At 64.3% G+C, this 13,176-nt stretch overlaps 8 protein-coding genes across 8 annotated transcripts; 5 read left to right on the top strand and 3 right to left on the bottom strand.

Annotated features, from left to right (window-relative positions):
- Window positions 1-642: 642 nt before the first annotated feature.
- EMIHUDRAFT_226079 (hypothetical protein) lies at window positions 643-2,107 on the top strand (the record flags this gene model as incomplete). The annotated part of the gene is made up of 3 exons (XM_005788964.1): window positions 643-1,507; window positions 1,581-1,692; window positions 1,858-2,107. The coding sequence occupies 3 exons, from the start codon at window positions 643-645 to the stop codon at window positions 2,105-2,107; spliced, it is 1,227 nt and encodes a 408-aa protein (XP_005789021.1).
- Window positions 2,108-2,970: 863 nt separating this feature from the next.
- Window positions 2,971-3,280, top strand: EMIHUDRAFT_226078 (hypothetical protein; the record flags this gene model as incomplete). Its single annotated transcript, XM_005788963.1, has 2 exons — window positions 2,971-3,144; window positions 3,215-3,280. The coding sequence occupies 2 exons, from the start codon at window positions 2,971-2,973 to the stop codon at window positions 3,278-3,280; spliced, it is 240 nt and encodes a 79-aa protein (XP_005789020.1).
- Window positions 3,281-4,451: 1,171 nt separating this feature from the next.
- Window positions 4,452-5,259, top strand: EMIHUDRAFT_362331 (hypothetical protein). Its single transcript, XM_005788962.1, has one exon. The coding sequence runs from the start codon at window positions 4,929-4,931 to the stop codon at window positions 5,163-5,165; it is 237 nt and encodes a 78-aa protein (XP_005789019.1). The 5' UTR covers window positions 4,452-4,928; the 3' UTR covers window positions 5,166-5,259.
- Window positions 5,260-5,572: 313 nt separating this feature from the next.
- EMIHUDRAFT_110078 (hypothetical protein) lies at window positions 5,573-6,433 on the bottom strand (the record flags this gene model as incomplete). Its single annotated transcript, XM_005788961.1, has 1 exon — window positions 5,573-6,433. The coding sequence occupies one exon, from the start codon at window positions 6,431-6,433 to the stop codon at window positions 5,573-5,575; it is 861 nt and encodes a 286-aa protein (XP_005789018.1).
- Window positions 6,434-6,860: 427 nt separating this feature from the next.
- On the top strand, window positions 6,861-8,430 carry EMIHUDRAFT_226075 (hypothetical protein; the record flags this gene model as incomplete). The annotated part of the gene is made up of 5 exons (XM_005788960.1): window positions 6,861-6,908; window positions 6,955-7,040; window positions 7,139-7,424; window positions 7,507-7,777; window positions 8,234-8,430. The coding sequence occupies 5 exons, from the start codon at window positions 6,861-6,863 to the stop codon at window positions 8,428-8,430; spliced, it is 888 nt and encodes a 295-aa protein (XP_005789017.1).
- An 851-nt stretch (window positions 8,431-9,281) lies between these two features.
- Window positions 9,282-10,037, bottom strand: EMIHUDRAFT_362328 (hypothetical protein; the record flags this gene model as incomplete). Its single annotated transcript, XM_005788959.1, has 1 exon — window positions 9,282-10,037. A coding segment is annotated over exon 1 (341 nt), but the record flags the coding sequence as incomplete, so codon positions are not given.
- A 754-nt stretch (window positions 10,038-10,791) lies between these two features.
- Window positions 10,792-11,854, bottom strand: EMIHUDRAFT_440494 (hypothetical protein). Its single transcript, XM_005788958.1, has 4 exons — window positions 11,829-11,854; window positions 11,408-11,792; window positions 11,286-11,336; window positions 10,792-11,209 (listed from the first exon to the last, which is right to left on the bottom strand). The coding sequence occupies exons 2-4, from the start codon at window positions 11,735-11,737 to the stop codon at window positions 11,054-11,056; spliced, it is 537 nt and encodes a 178-aa protein (XP_005789015.1). The 5' UTR covers window positions 11,738-11,792; window positions 11,829-11,854; the 3' UTR covers window positions 10,792-11,053.
- Window positions 11,855-12,137: 283 nt separating this feature from the next.
- EMIHUDRAFT_110076 (hypothetical protein) lies at window positions 12,138-12,820 on the top strand (the record flags this gene model as incomplete). The annotated part of the gene is made up of 3 exons (XM_005788957.1): window positions 12,138-12,443; window positions 12,530-12,590; window positions 12,702-12,820. The coding sequence occupies 3 exons, from the start codon at window positions 12,138-12,140 to the stop codon at window positions 12,818-12,820; spliced, it is 486 nt and encodes a 161-aa protein (XP_005789014.1).
- Window positions 12,821-13,176: the final 356 nt, after the last annotated feature.

Raw genomic sequence — 13,176 nt, 5'->3', positions numbered from 1 at the left:
GCCTTCATGTCGCCCGGCGGAGGACACCGTGAAACGTATCCCGAGATGTTCGCTCTCCCGAAGGGGTGGCCCGCCACAAGGACCCCAGGAATTGCGACTCGCCGCTTTCCTCCCGCTGTGATCTTGTGTGAGCTCTGTGTCTTGATTGAGCAAAAAACCTCAGGGGGCCGCTGCGGACCAGCTCTCAAGAAGAATTCTTAAAATACAAGCCTCTCTCACAGCACACTGGCACGACAAGGGCGCGGACTGGCGCGGACTGGCACACACACCGGTAGGTAGGTAGGTAGGTAGAAAGGTGAAGAACAGACACCGGCTCACCACCGGGAAGGCAAGCTCAAGAAGAATTTTACAACAAAACTCCCTCGCACAACACTGGGCACGGGACTGGCGCGCACTGGCACTAACACAGGTACACCACGGGAGCCGCCTAAGCGACTCCTGCGAGGGTGGCGAGGCACTTAGCTCCGTACACCCGCTCAAGAAGAAATACCCCCGCGGAGACAGCCGGCCATCCACTTCGCCGGGCTGTGTGTGCTACTAACCCCACCATTCCACCCCCCACCATCCCGGCCAGCCCTCTCCGCTCACACGACTGCATCCCATGGGCTCGCAGGCTCTCGCCGTCCGCCACGTTACGGCCGTATGTCGGAGATCGACCTGATCAGCAGCCTGCTCGACAAGGTTGCCAAGAAGCAGCGGGTCGACACCGTTCCCCAGCGCCTGGACGAGATGCTCCAGATCCTCGACTCCTGGGAAGACTCGGGTGCTGACGACGACTCTCGCGCTGCGGCGCTCGCCTCACTCGGCAGCAAGCTCGAGGCGGTTGGCGTGGCGCAAGGAGAGAGCTCGACGGCGCGCGAGCTCGAGTCGTCGGTGCGCAAGCTGGGCAAGGCCGTGTGCAAGGCCATGCCCCAGCCCACGCTGCCGGACGTGCCGCTCGACGACGGCGCGCTGGTCCAGGTGCTCTACGTGCACATGCTCTGCGCCGGACGGTTCGACGTGGCGCTCGCCCTCGAGCGGGAAGCCGCCGACGCGATCGCGGCGCCGACGCTGCAGCTGCGTGCGCCGCTCGAGGCGCTGCACGCCGCCCTCTCCGCCTTGCGCGCTCGCGATCTCTCGCCGGCGCTGGCATGGGCGGCGGACCACCGAGAGCGGCTCGAGGCTCTCGGGTCGCGGCTGCCGTTCCTGCTCGCGCGACTCGCCTTTGTGTCACATCTCGAGAAAGGCGAGACGCTGGCCGCCCTCGCGCTCGCTCGGGAGCGGTTGCTCCCGCTCGCGCTCGGTGAGGGCTGCCGCTCCCCCCGGGGCAAGATCGAGCTGTCGGCGACGGTGCTGCGCGGTGCGGCGGCGGGCGAGTGCGCGCACGGGATCGCAGCTGTGCGGTCTCTGATGGGCTCGCTCGCATTCGCGCCGGCGCTGCGCGGCTCGCGGTATGAGTGGCTGCTCGAGCCCAGCCTGGCGGAGGAGGCTTGTGAGGCGCTCACGTGCGAGGCGCTCGCGGCGCTCGGTTTGCTCGACGAGCCGCCGGAGACGCCCGAAAGCGAAATCTCGGGCGGACGACGGCCTTTTCTTTTGTCTAGGCCTGCCGCGCGGGTCTGCCCTCAGCTCCTGCGTGGCGGCGGGGGAGGCGGTGCTGCCTCGGCTGGTCAAGCTCTCCTCCCTCCTCGGCCCCAAGTTTGTCGACGTGTGGCGGTCGGGCAGATAGATAGATACTGAGGCGAAGAGAAGAGCAGACAGCGGCTCGGACTGGGCACATGCGCGGTGTGGGTGGGGACGCGGGACAGGAGAGGACGGCACGCTGGAGGGACACACAGACTCACAGACTCACAACCGACACTCAGCTAGCTTGGCTGCCAGGTCGGGCGGCGAGCTCCCGGTTGAGCTCGAGCTGCCCCCGACGCACCGCATGCACCACTCCATCTTTGCGTGCCCCGTCTCCAAGGAGCCGACCACGCCGGGAAACCCGCCCATGCTGCTGCCGTGCGGCCACGTGCTCGCGCTCGGCTCGCTGACGAAACTCGCGCGCGGAAGCCGCACCGTCCGGTTCAAGTGCCCGTACTGCCCGGCCGAGGCCACCACCGCGATGGCCAAGGTGCTGCACCTTTAGCGACTTCTCCGAAGCCTCCTCCGCAGGCTGGCAGCCGTAGCGCAGATAGACGATCCTGTGGAGACCACTTGTGCGTCCAGCCGCCCCATTCGGCTCGGCCTTCGGCCTCGCGCGTTCGGGTGCACCCTGTCCGGAGTCGACGTTGAGCTTGAGGCTAAGAGACATGACACAAACACAAGTCTTGTGTTTGTGTGCAGTTGGGGTACTCAGAGCAATCCGGCGGGGGCATTTTCTAGCGCAACCAAACAAAGGATACAGGGAGAGAGAGATCGCCTCACATCGCGCCTCTTCGGAGCCATGGCAACCACTCATCGAGCGTGCTGTCGCTCCCATAGCCATACACCAAGGGTGCTCCTTGGAGCCCTTGGGAGTGACGAGGTGGCCGATGAGGCTGCGAGGCATGTGGTTCACGCCCTCGAGCACGAGCTTATCACCAATGTGGGACCAGTCAGTGCGGCATCGCGCCATCGACAGCTCTGAACTGCGCCTCACCACTGACCGGGAAAGCCGCCAAGTGGGCCAGCACTGTCGCACATTGTGGCAGCAGTCAGCAGCGCATGTCTGATAGCTAGAGCAGCAGCGTCAGGGTCGCAGGGCCGGATCGTGTCAAGCCTCTCGCCCGGCCGGCCGTGTGCTGACGTCGCTCGTCGGCCTGTCTGCTGTCTGGAGTGATCTGTCGGCGGTCAGTACGACCGATCAGGTCGGAGGTTTCTGATGGTTGGAGGGTCTATCTGTATGTACTCCTCGAGATCTCTCCAAATCTGCCCTCTGATCAACCGTGATCATTCGGGAAGTTGGTGCTAACGGAGACTAACGGAGCCGGAGCCCCGTTTCCGCACTGCTGCGCGCCGGCGCACGGTGCCATGGGTGACTCGCTGCGCCGCGAGAATGGAGGCTGGCCACCGCACGTCCATTATCAGCTCTCGATGCGCCGCCCGAGGACACACGACCTTCCGGGCGTTGTGTCCTTCGACGACGTCACGCGGGCGCAGGACGCCTTTCCCGACCCGCGGCTCGTGCTCGGCCCGCTGAGCGCTGTACGGGGTGTGGACCGTGAGTTGACCAGGGGTTGTGCGCTGGGCCCTCCTGCTCGGCTCCAGCGAGTAGACAAGTCTTGTCACTAACAGAGTAGAAGGATCTGACCTCGGGGCCGATGTGACCAAGCGCTGGTAGCGTGGTTTAACCTCACACCCATGGTCTCACAGTGTGCCGGCAGTCGCCGAGCAGTGTCGCTCACACAAGCCGCAGCACAAGTGACTGAGGGCCAGTGAGGGCGAGCCCATCGCTGTCACAGCTGTGGCAGCCGCACAATAGGCTGTGTCAACTGTGCAGAGTGTGTGAGCAGCCGAGGAGCTGCTCTCCAGGCTTCAGGCGCAAAGAGCTGCATGCCACCGAAAGCGCTGTCGAGGTTCGCCGAGCGCGGCGCAGGTTGGAGGACACCGTCACCGACGAGCGCGTTGGAGTATTCACTCCGGACAAAGACGGGCACACAGCGGACGGTGCGGGGCGTGTGCCCGTCATAGCGGCGAGGCGCGGGACCGTCTGTGGCGAAGTGGGTCGCGTCCTCCGATTTCCTCAACTCACGGTCCGCTCCCTCTACAGCGGGGGTTGCGCGGGCGTGTGACGGCGAGGGCGACTGCGAGGGCGACTTACTACCTCTGGTAAAGCCGTAGCACGGTACGAGTATAGGTAGGAGCGTCAGTCCTTTTGAACGACCGATCAGAGGGTGTTAAACGCTGCGCCGCGTCGGTATGGTCGCTTTGATCGCGAAAGGGCTGTCGTCTGTCGATAAACGTCCCTCGATTGCAATAATAACTACTAGAGTTAGGCCCTTGAAGGGCCCCGCCCCCAATGGGGGCGGGGTTGAATGGGCTAGCGCTGGCATGGCGTTGACATGAGCACGAAGTTGCTAATGTGGGTAGACGAACAAAAAGTAGGGTTGAATTCGTCCACGTAAGGCTTGGGGAGTGCTTGGGGTGGCCTCAGGCATCCCCAATGGAGTCGCAGCGGTGCCCCCCCCCCCCCCCCCAAAAAGCAGCTTTTAGCGATTGTCGAACCTCGAAGCCTGTTCGTTTGAAGAAAGGCACACGGTACTAAACAAAAATTCGACACTTTGAGGGGTGAGAGCATGCAGTATTGTGGCATATCATGTCACATAAGGTCAAGCTTGACCGCAGAAGCATCAAGAAGCGGATACTCCAGCTCGACTGTGCCGGCAACGCTGCCTCCTCACGCCGGCCGGCTGCCAGCAGCCGTCGCGGCCCGTGGCGTGCACCAGAGAGGGAGAGAGGTCGAGTCCGCGTGGCTCAGGCCGGCCAGAAGGTGTGTGGCGACGGCACCGTGGCAGGAGTGCGGAGAAGAGCTCGCCGAACGCGAGCAGCGGAAGGCCGAAGTGTGCCAGCGCAAGAGCCTCGCGAACGGGTGCAGAAGGAGCTCGCCGTGACACGATGCCGGGCGGTGGTGGTGCTCTGGCGGCTGTGCACAGTGGGAAACGTCAGGCTGCAACAGGGCAGCACGATGGTCGTGCCCCGCTGCAGCCTGGCCTGACATGCACAGGGCGAACAGAGACGGGACTATCGCCTGGCGCTCGTCTGGGCAAACTTTGACCGCCGCCCGGCTCGCAACGAGCACGCAGCGACAAAATGTTGACTGTACGGAAGTTGAGGCTGGTCGAGAGGAAAAGGCTGCCGTGCGAGCCGGCAGCAGGCCGGCTCGGCGTGGACAGCCGGCGGCGACTTTTTGCCGAAGAGCGTGCCTGCCGAAGAGCGAGTCTGACTCAAAGTGCACGGAGTGGGCGCCGCCGACCGTCGGGAGGAGTCCGATGGGTGCCAGGACGATCCAGAGAGCGATGAAGGCGCAAATTGCGCCGCCGAAAGTGGCGGTAGAGGCCAGGCCGTGCGCGTGGGCCGGTCGGGCCACGTCCCGGGGCGAGCGATCGAGGGCCGCGGGGCTCGCCCCGCCGGCCGAGCGGTGCGAACGGCCGGTCGCCCGCTTCGGGTTGGACCCGCCGGGCGGTCCGGCGGCGGATTGCATGGCCGGGCGGGCCTCCGGGAGGTAGGCGGGGCCGTGACAGGGGCAGGGCAGAAAATCCCATTCGGAGAGCGTGTGGCGCGACCCCTCTGCTACTTTCAATGATAGGGACGTTCGAGAGCGTGTGGCTGTCTAGGCCGACTCTGGTCTCTGCCGGGACCGTGAGAGGCGCCGCGGCGAGGCTCGAGCCTTTAGGAATTTTGAGTTTCAGAATCGTTACGAGCCCGGCCAGGAGGCCTCTACCTGGCCTCTACGGGACCCCACTACATATGCGCACGCGCGGTCCGCTCTTAGACGTAGCAGCCGTTTTTCGGCAGCCCCAGGCCAGCAGTCATCAGAGCGCAGAAGGCACGCCAAGCCAAGTGGCTCGGGTCGGCCCAACAGCGAACCAGCGTGTGAGCACCTCCACACCCCATGTCTCGATTTCTGAGACCTCTACGCCGCAAGCGCCTTATGCAGCGCATAGTACTCCTTGGGCTGCAAGTAAAAGTCGCCGCCCTTTCCGTCGTACTCCATGAAAAGCGCAGTGAGCTTCTTGAGCGGCCCCTCACCGAAATCATTCGCGACGGCCTTCTTGGCTTCAGGCAGTGAGACCTTGCCGTCGCCACTGCGGTCGGCCTTCGTAAAGGACGCGAAGGTGCGCATGAGCGACGAGAATTCGACCAGCGAGAGATAAAAGTCTTTCGTCTCGTCTGCCGCGAGGAAGAACTCGGCGACCGTGTTTGCGCGCCTTGGAAAGCGCGCGACGAGCAGCTTCTTGGCCTCCGGCATCGAGATCTTTCCGTCGCCGCTCTTGTCAGCGTCCGCATACGCGGCGACCGATTGCCGCAACCCGACGAGCTCCGGCAAGGAGAGGTAAAAATCGCCGTCTGCATCGGACGTCAAGAAGAAGGTGGTCGGGATCGTCACCGCGGCGAACTCGGCTGCGAGGGCCGCTTTCGCCTCCATCACGCTCACCTTGCCGTCGGCGCTCGTGTCGACCGCAGCAAACGAGGCGAGGCATGCGTGCACCGCCTCGTACTCCTCCCGGTCGAGATAGAAGCTGCCGTCGTCGTCCGACGCCAGGAAGGCCTTGGCGACATACTTACCGAGCTTTGGGAAGGCTGCCTCGAGCGCCTTCTTCGCCTCGGGCATCGAGACCTTACCGTCTCCTGACTTGTCGACAGTCGCGAAGGCATCCTTTGCAGCCGCCGCCCTGGTGTCCTTGGTATCCGCATCCGGAGGCCCAGCCTGCTCCGGAGCTCCAGCCTGCTTCTGCGCGGCCGTAGCGTCCGGCTTGCTCGACGAGCAGCCCATCGTCGAGGGTCGAGCAAACACTGGATTGGCCAAGCAAAAAAGAAAAAGTCGCGCGAAGAATGCGCTCTCCAAAAAGAAAAAGCTTAAACGCAGTTTCGCCGAACAGCACACGATCTGTGTCGCAATGGGCTGGCGGCTGCTTGCTGTAGATCCCCCGGGCGGGTGTGGGTAAAGAGTATAGAGAAAAGCAGGCATGCGCTCGCGCGCCTAAGCCGCTATTTTGCGCGCGGTGGCAGCGTAGCGGCTGCGTCACAGATTGTACAAAGCCTCCTCAAGAATCTCTCTCAAAGCCTCTCTCTCTCTCGCTCTCTCTCTCTCTCTCGCTCTCCAAGATTCTGCCTGTTTTCCCCCGTTCTTTTTGGTTCACACCAGCGGTGCGCGCGAATAAGCTGTGCACCGTCGCGCGAAACGAACAGCCTCAGCTCTCATGCCGCCAGCCAACACGACGCTCCAGACCATGGGCATGGACGTGGTGGTCCCGGGCAAGCACTTCCCGCACGCAGCTCACCGGCGCGGAATAGAACGCGAAGTACCTGTGCTTGCGGCCCACGAAGGAGGCGATCATCGCGCGCTACATGCTGAAGCACGGCAACGCCGCCTCGGCATCGTTTTTTTATTATATATACCAAAAGGAGGGCTACACGAGGCCCTCTCCAATCTCGTTTTTTCGAAGCCCAACGTCACCGCCTTGGTCCGACGTCAGAGGCCCGCCCACAAGGCCAAAGAAGCAGCCGAGATGCCTTCCCTCTCCACGTTTGGCCTCACGACGCTGCTGCTCGGTGGCGCTTTTTCCAAGGAGTGCGTAATCAAAGACGTCGGGAGGAGGCTGCCATGGGCACCGGGCTGGTCGTTCAAGCTCAAGGATTGCACCGTGCTCTCCCTGAGCGACGCTGGCCTTGGTGACTCCGGAGTCAAGGTGCTTGCTACATCACTGGCCGATGCTCCGAGCGTCCTGGAGCTGAGCCTGATTAACAACGGAATCGGCGACGAGGTGCGCCAATGGTCACGGCCACTCACGGCCACTCGACGCCTCACCAATCTCCGCCGACTCACACCGTGCCTCCGCCGGACAGGGCTGCGTCGCCCTCGCCGACGCGCTCTCCTCGCCTGGCTCGGGGCTGGCGACGCTCTACCTCGAGAACAACGCGATCGGAGACCGCGGCGCCATTGCCCTCGGCGCTGCGCTCGAGCGAAACACCGCCCTGGAGACGCTGGGGCTACTCGGCAACGAGCTGACCGGCAATGGCCGTGCGGCGCTGCAAAAGGCCGGCTTCGCCGGCTCCGGGCTGTCCCTGCCCGGCGCGGAGGACGAGTACCAGCGCCTGGGCAGCAACGGCCCAGCGCGTGTCAGCGCGCAGCAGCAGCAGCGGCAGCAGCAGCAACAGCTTGGCAGGCTGGCGGACAAAGCAGCGGCGGCGGCGGCGCGGCCTCCTCCGCCAGCCCCTCACCCGCCGCCCCAGACCGCCCCTCCGGCGTGCCGCGCGATGTGCGGCCGCGCGACTTGCTTGGAGATGCGGCGCATCGGACAGCACTGTGAGGAGGCTGCCTTGCTCTGCGGAGACGCGTGCGCAGGATGTTGCACCGCCACGTCGCCGCCAGCACCTCCGCCGCTGCCGCCCGCTCTGCCGCCGTGTGTCGACACCGTCGCAGGCTGCTCTCCGCCTAGTCACTTCCTAGACACTTCCTAGACACTTCCTAGACACTTCCTAGTGATGTCGCAGGCTGCTCTCCGCCGACAGCCACGCCTTCTGCCCCTTCCTTCCTCCCCCCCCATGAGCGCTCTCAGTGTGGGCTCCTCAGGCTGCTCCGACGACAGCCGCGGCGTGTGTGCCGCCGCGCCCTCTCTTGCCTCCCGCGTCTGCCGCGCGACTTGCGGCGTGTGCGACGGCTACGGTGTGCCGCCCGAGGAGGCGAGGCGTAGCGCCGTGCCCGTCGCGTGCCCGGCTGCGTCTGCCCCACCCAGTGGCTGCGTCTCCCACCCACACTCGGCGGATTGACACTGCGGGTACCCCCCAGCGGGTACCCCTTCACACCGGTGGACCTCGGGGGGTGGTGAGGAGCCCCGACATCCGTACTGGGGGCCTGCACATATGCCCCCTCCCCCCCGGTGGAGAGGACTCGCTCAGGCCTACCATACCTCCAGAGGATCGAACCCAGTGTGGGTTCGGTCCCGTGGGTGATATGGTAGCCCCCCCCCCCCGACGCCTCACTCCCCTCATCGTCTCGCTCCCACGTGAAGCCCCCCCCCCCTCCCCCCCCCACCTCGCCCCTCTCACACACACCCGCCACACACACCCGCCACACACACACACACACACACCCGCCACACACACCCGCCACACACACCCGCCACACAAACACCCGCCACCCGCAGGCCGGCGGCGGCTGGTGGCTGCTGCCCGATCAACCAGCCGCCACAGTGCGCGGCTTCGCGGGCGCGGTATCAGCGCGGGCCCTCCTCTCCGCGGCGCTCGTGCTCGTTGCCGCCGCTCTGCCGCTCCTCGTGGCGGCGCGCGTGGCGGCACGGCGTCGCGATGGCGTGGCGAGGCTCGAGAGCTTGCACTGAGGAGGGAAGAGTCGAGAGGGCGGCGGTGGTGGTTCGTCGCTTGCTGCCGGGGGCAAGAGAGTCCTCGCGCCGGCAATCTATGGGGGCGAAGAGGCGCGCGTAGGCCCGAGGCTATCTAGATGGGCGCTCGCTGTCGAGAGAGGAGAGAGTGAGAGAGCGACAGGAGACGGAGCTTTGAGCAGACCCAGAGGCAGAGAGCTGCACCTGCAGGTGCAGCGCGCTGACCGCTGTGGGTGTGGCAGCTGCGCTCCGCGCGCGCGTGTGTGTATTATTTGGGCGAATACAGAGATTGCTTGATACTCACCCGGACATGCATTACATCATCCCCAATTTCTGCCACTGCGCGTCCACACAAGGTACGTCAGCATAATCCCCATAAAGCCGTACCTTGGTACGCGAGGGACGCGCTTTCACCAGCCGACAGCACACAGCACAGTCCCCCGGGAGGCGGACCCCTCTGGTGCGCATCCGCCCGTTCGCGCTCAGCACACCTGCGGTAGGCCTGGCGGTGCAATGTAGGGCTTTCGGCCAAGCCTTCGGTGCGTGGCGGGCCAAGGTGCAAGGTCAAGCCACGCGCCCTCACAGTCAGCTCAGCGAGTACGGATTATTTTCTGGCGTCCTCGGCGTCGAGCCCCGGTCAGAAATTGGTCTGTCCCACATCGCCACCCAACGCTCCTGACGCACTGCCTTCTCCTCGCACAGCCTCGCCTTGCGAACCATCTCGGGGTCCGCAGGAGCCTTTGAGCCGTTCGCTGCGGCAGTCACGGGCGCTGCGGCCCTCCAATTGCTGCACAGCGCGTCCTGACGTGGTTCGCCATACCTCGCCCTGCTGCTCGCCCTGCTGCTCGCCCCCCGAGTCGCCTGCGGCGAGGATCTTCTCTCCGGCAAGCTAGGCAAAGGCTTCTTCTTGCGCAGCATGCCGCCCTCACGCCGCGGCGGCGGTCGCTGCGGTGGTTGGGGCGCTGCCACGGCAGAGGACAGGAAGGCTTGGGCAAGCATGCTGTCGCGACCTTCTTCTTTGCCCGGGCGCTCCAAAGGGCGCTGCCATGCAGGGAAATGCGCCGCCATGAGCGAAGCTTGGCTTGCTATTTTGGTGGACCGTGATGCCTGGTCCTCGTAGGTCCAGATGCTGACAGCGTCTTCTATTCACCGAGATCATCCGATGATCGACACGCGACCGAACCCCGAATTTTTATTCTCACAATGCAACACTAGGCGCGGGACTGGCGCGCACTGGCACTAACACAGGTACACCACGGAGAGCCGAAAAAGAATTTTACAACCTCTCGGCTATATCTCGCCTCGTCGAGGATGATCAGCTTGTACGGCTAAAACTCCCGAAAAAGAACCTTCCCTCGCGCCTACGGATAGTTTGTTTGCTCATACCTGCTTTGGCCGTCATCTAATAAATGCTCTGTCTCCTTGAGCACTTGAGCACTGGATAGGGTCGATTCCGCATGGTACGGGACCCCTCGATCGTCTCGCCCTCCCTCACTGGTGTGTTCATTGGGGGGGGTCATAACAAACACGGTACAGGATCGAGGTGCACGCTGCTGAAGCAGTGTCGTCCCCCCTCTGCCCGACGGCGATGGCGGTGTGACCGATCGAGCTACAAGAGGACAAACATCAAGAGGAACTTGTTCAGCAGGATCCGGGAGATAGTCAGATGGAGATGCACTCTCAGGCTCTGTCTCCTCTCTTTTCGTCGGAGGCTGCGGCTTGGCTGATCTTTTAGGGCTCCAGGCCCCAAATGATTTGTGAGCGTCTTATATTTGTTTTTTGAGTTGGGTTGGTATTGTGCTCTCTCTGATTTTGTGTTTGTTTGCTGTGTGCGAGACAGTCCCAGACAGACTAATACGTAAGAGCGCCACCTTACCAGCGCCACACGACCAGATCACACACTACACGCACAGTTGCTCGAGACCACACGTCTCTCCCGTCTCCACTGCCTACCCACCCCAAATGTGTCACCCGTGCGAGGCCAGAAGAGAGGCCGCCGTCTCACTTCGGCGCACGCGAGCGAGCGGCTCGCTCGCCTGCGCGTCGCTTACAGCTCAGACGGCCACGGCGACGGCGGCCGAGAAGTGGACGCTGCGCGATGAGCCCGACCTGGCTGCGGAGCGGCTGGATCGCCGCGTGCGGTCGGTCGTCGGCTGGCGCGACGGCGGCGGCGGGAGCTCGGCGGCCACCGCCTCGAAGATTGCCTTGACCTGCGAGTGCAGCATGGCGGGCGTGACAGTGTGCCTCTACATGGATGCTGAGTTGACATGCGAGGCGTTGCTGAGCCTCGTCACTCGGATTGTATGCCCTCGCCCGGTCAGGTGGCGTCTTGCCGAACTGCGCAGAGGAATATGCTCGCGGTGAGAGTGGGAAGCGGAGCGGGGTCGGGCGGCGGCGCAGCTACGCGCCATTGTCTTCTTGTGCACAGCTTCCGGGTAGGCGGAGAGGATCTTTTCGGCGACAGCCACCGAACCGCAAGACTGGGCGGCAGCGTGGGCAGGGAGGTGGCCGTCGCGATCCGGTGTGCGCACCGCCTCGGGATAGGCGTCCAGGATGGCCGCGCAAATCGAGGCAGACGCGCAGCCGCTGGCCGCAGCATAGTGCAGCGCATAACGGCCGTCGGCACAGCGTTCAGAACATCGCTCTGCAGAGATTAGCTGCATCACCTTGTCATCGGCGAGCGTATAGGTGGCAGTCCTGTGAAGCGGATTGCACGGGGAGCTCGCGCAGGCTCCCATCGAGAACTCAGAAGAAGGACTTCGGCAAAGGTGCTCGGCGTCGGCGTCGTTCGAGGTGCTCGGCAAAGGTGCTCGGCGTCGGCGTCGTTAGGTGCTTGCCCAAGGTGGTGAATCGAGGAGCCCAAGTAAGGGCGCCGGCTTCTCATAGGATTCCTACACCGAGTTCGTCATTTTTTCGCCCGTCGCTCTGTGAACACATCAAAAGGATCTTCGCCTTCTCCCCAAAGTGATGTAGCCCGGGAAGAGGGTGGACGACGCCTGTGTCGAATGCATTAGAGTGTCGAACGCCTAGAGTGTAGCCTCCGTAGCAGCAGCCGGACCAGTACAATCTTAAAAAAGAATAAAGAATGGGCACAGAGGAACCACACCGGCACCCTCGACAGGCTTCATCTGAGTTGGGATGCTCGGTGCTCTCATCTGTCTCCTCGCGCCGACGCACGCGCTTCTGGCAGCGACCGCGCCGGCCCGAGCGGCGCAACCGATCATGCAGGTCACGCCCCCGCCTCGCACGTCGGGAAAGGCGTCCCGGCCGCGCGTCAGCGTCGCAAAGCCAAAGCGGCCGGCGGCGAAGCCCACCCCTGCTAGGCCGGCCGCTCGCGGCAGCGCCGACGCGCGGTACGCGGCAAAGGGCTGGAACCCCTCGTGGAAGGACTCGATGTTACCCTCGTCCTCGGGAAGCTACCTCGCCGCTCGTGACGCCAACAAGGTATGTGCTGCCTGCCATCGCCGTTCCAACCTTGCACTTGAACGCCGCGGACTAGCCGGCCTGTGATGCCCGCATCCCTCCTCTAGGTGACCGGCCGGCGCGGCATCTCGCGCACAGGCTACGACAAGAAGAAGATCACGCTCGCAGGTCCCCACCCCGCCACTGCCACCCTCCCAACCGTCACCCTCACCGCAACCCTCACCGCCGCGCTCACCACCTTTCCTCATCCACCTCCTCCTCCCTCCCTCTCGCCCTCAGGGCCAAAGGTGGTTGGCTCGCGCACGTACGTCGACCGCCGCGCGCAAGGCGTCGCCTCCCTCTCCCTCCTCGCCGGCTACGCGCTCTTCTTCAAGCCCGCACGCCCAGATGCCGAATAATCGCCAGCTACCCGCATGTCGCCCTATCAGCCCTCGGAGAGACGCACATCCGCCAGAGTACCGCTCAGAACAGCGGCGCGAAGGAGAAGCACTAGACGAGAGACGGTAGTCATGCCGACGTAGAGCCGGTCATCGATGCCGTGCGCGTGCCTCTACCTTATGGGGAGATATGGGGAGATATGCCGTGCGCGTGCCTCTACCCCTGCCTGCCCTCGCACAGGCCCGCGCCGCCGAAGCCAAAGCCAACCGGCCCGCCGCTCCTTCCGATCCTCGGCGCCGCCGCCGCCCTCCTGGCCGCCGCCGCCGCCGCGGGCGGATCGTCGCCGAGCGCCGACACGAAGGCCCCCCCCCCCCCC

This window comes from Emiliania huxleyi (assembly GCF_000372725.1).
Source record: "Emiliania huxleyi CCMP1516 chromosome Unknown EMIHUscaffold_130, whole genome shotgun sequence".
NCBI lineage: Eukaryota > Haptophyta > Isochrysidales > Noelaerhabdaceae > Emiliania > Emiliania huxleyi.
The sequence above is the reverse complement of the archived record's forward strand: the minus strand, read 5'-3'. Positions and strand labels throughout refer to the sequence as shown.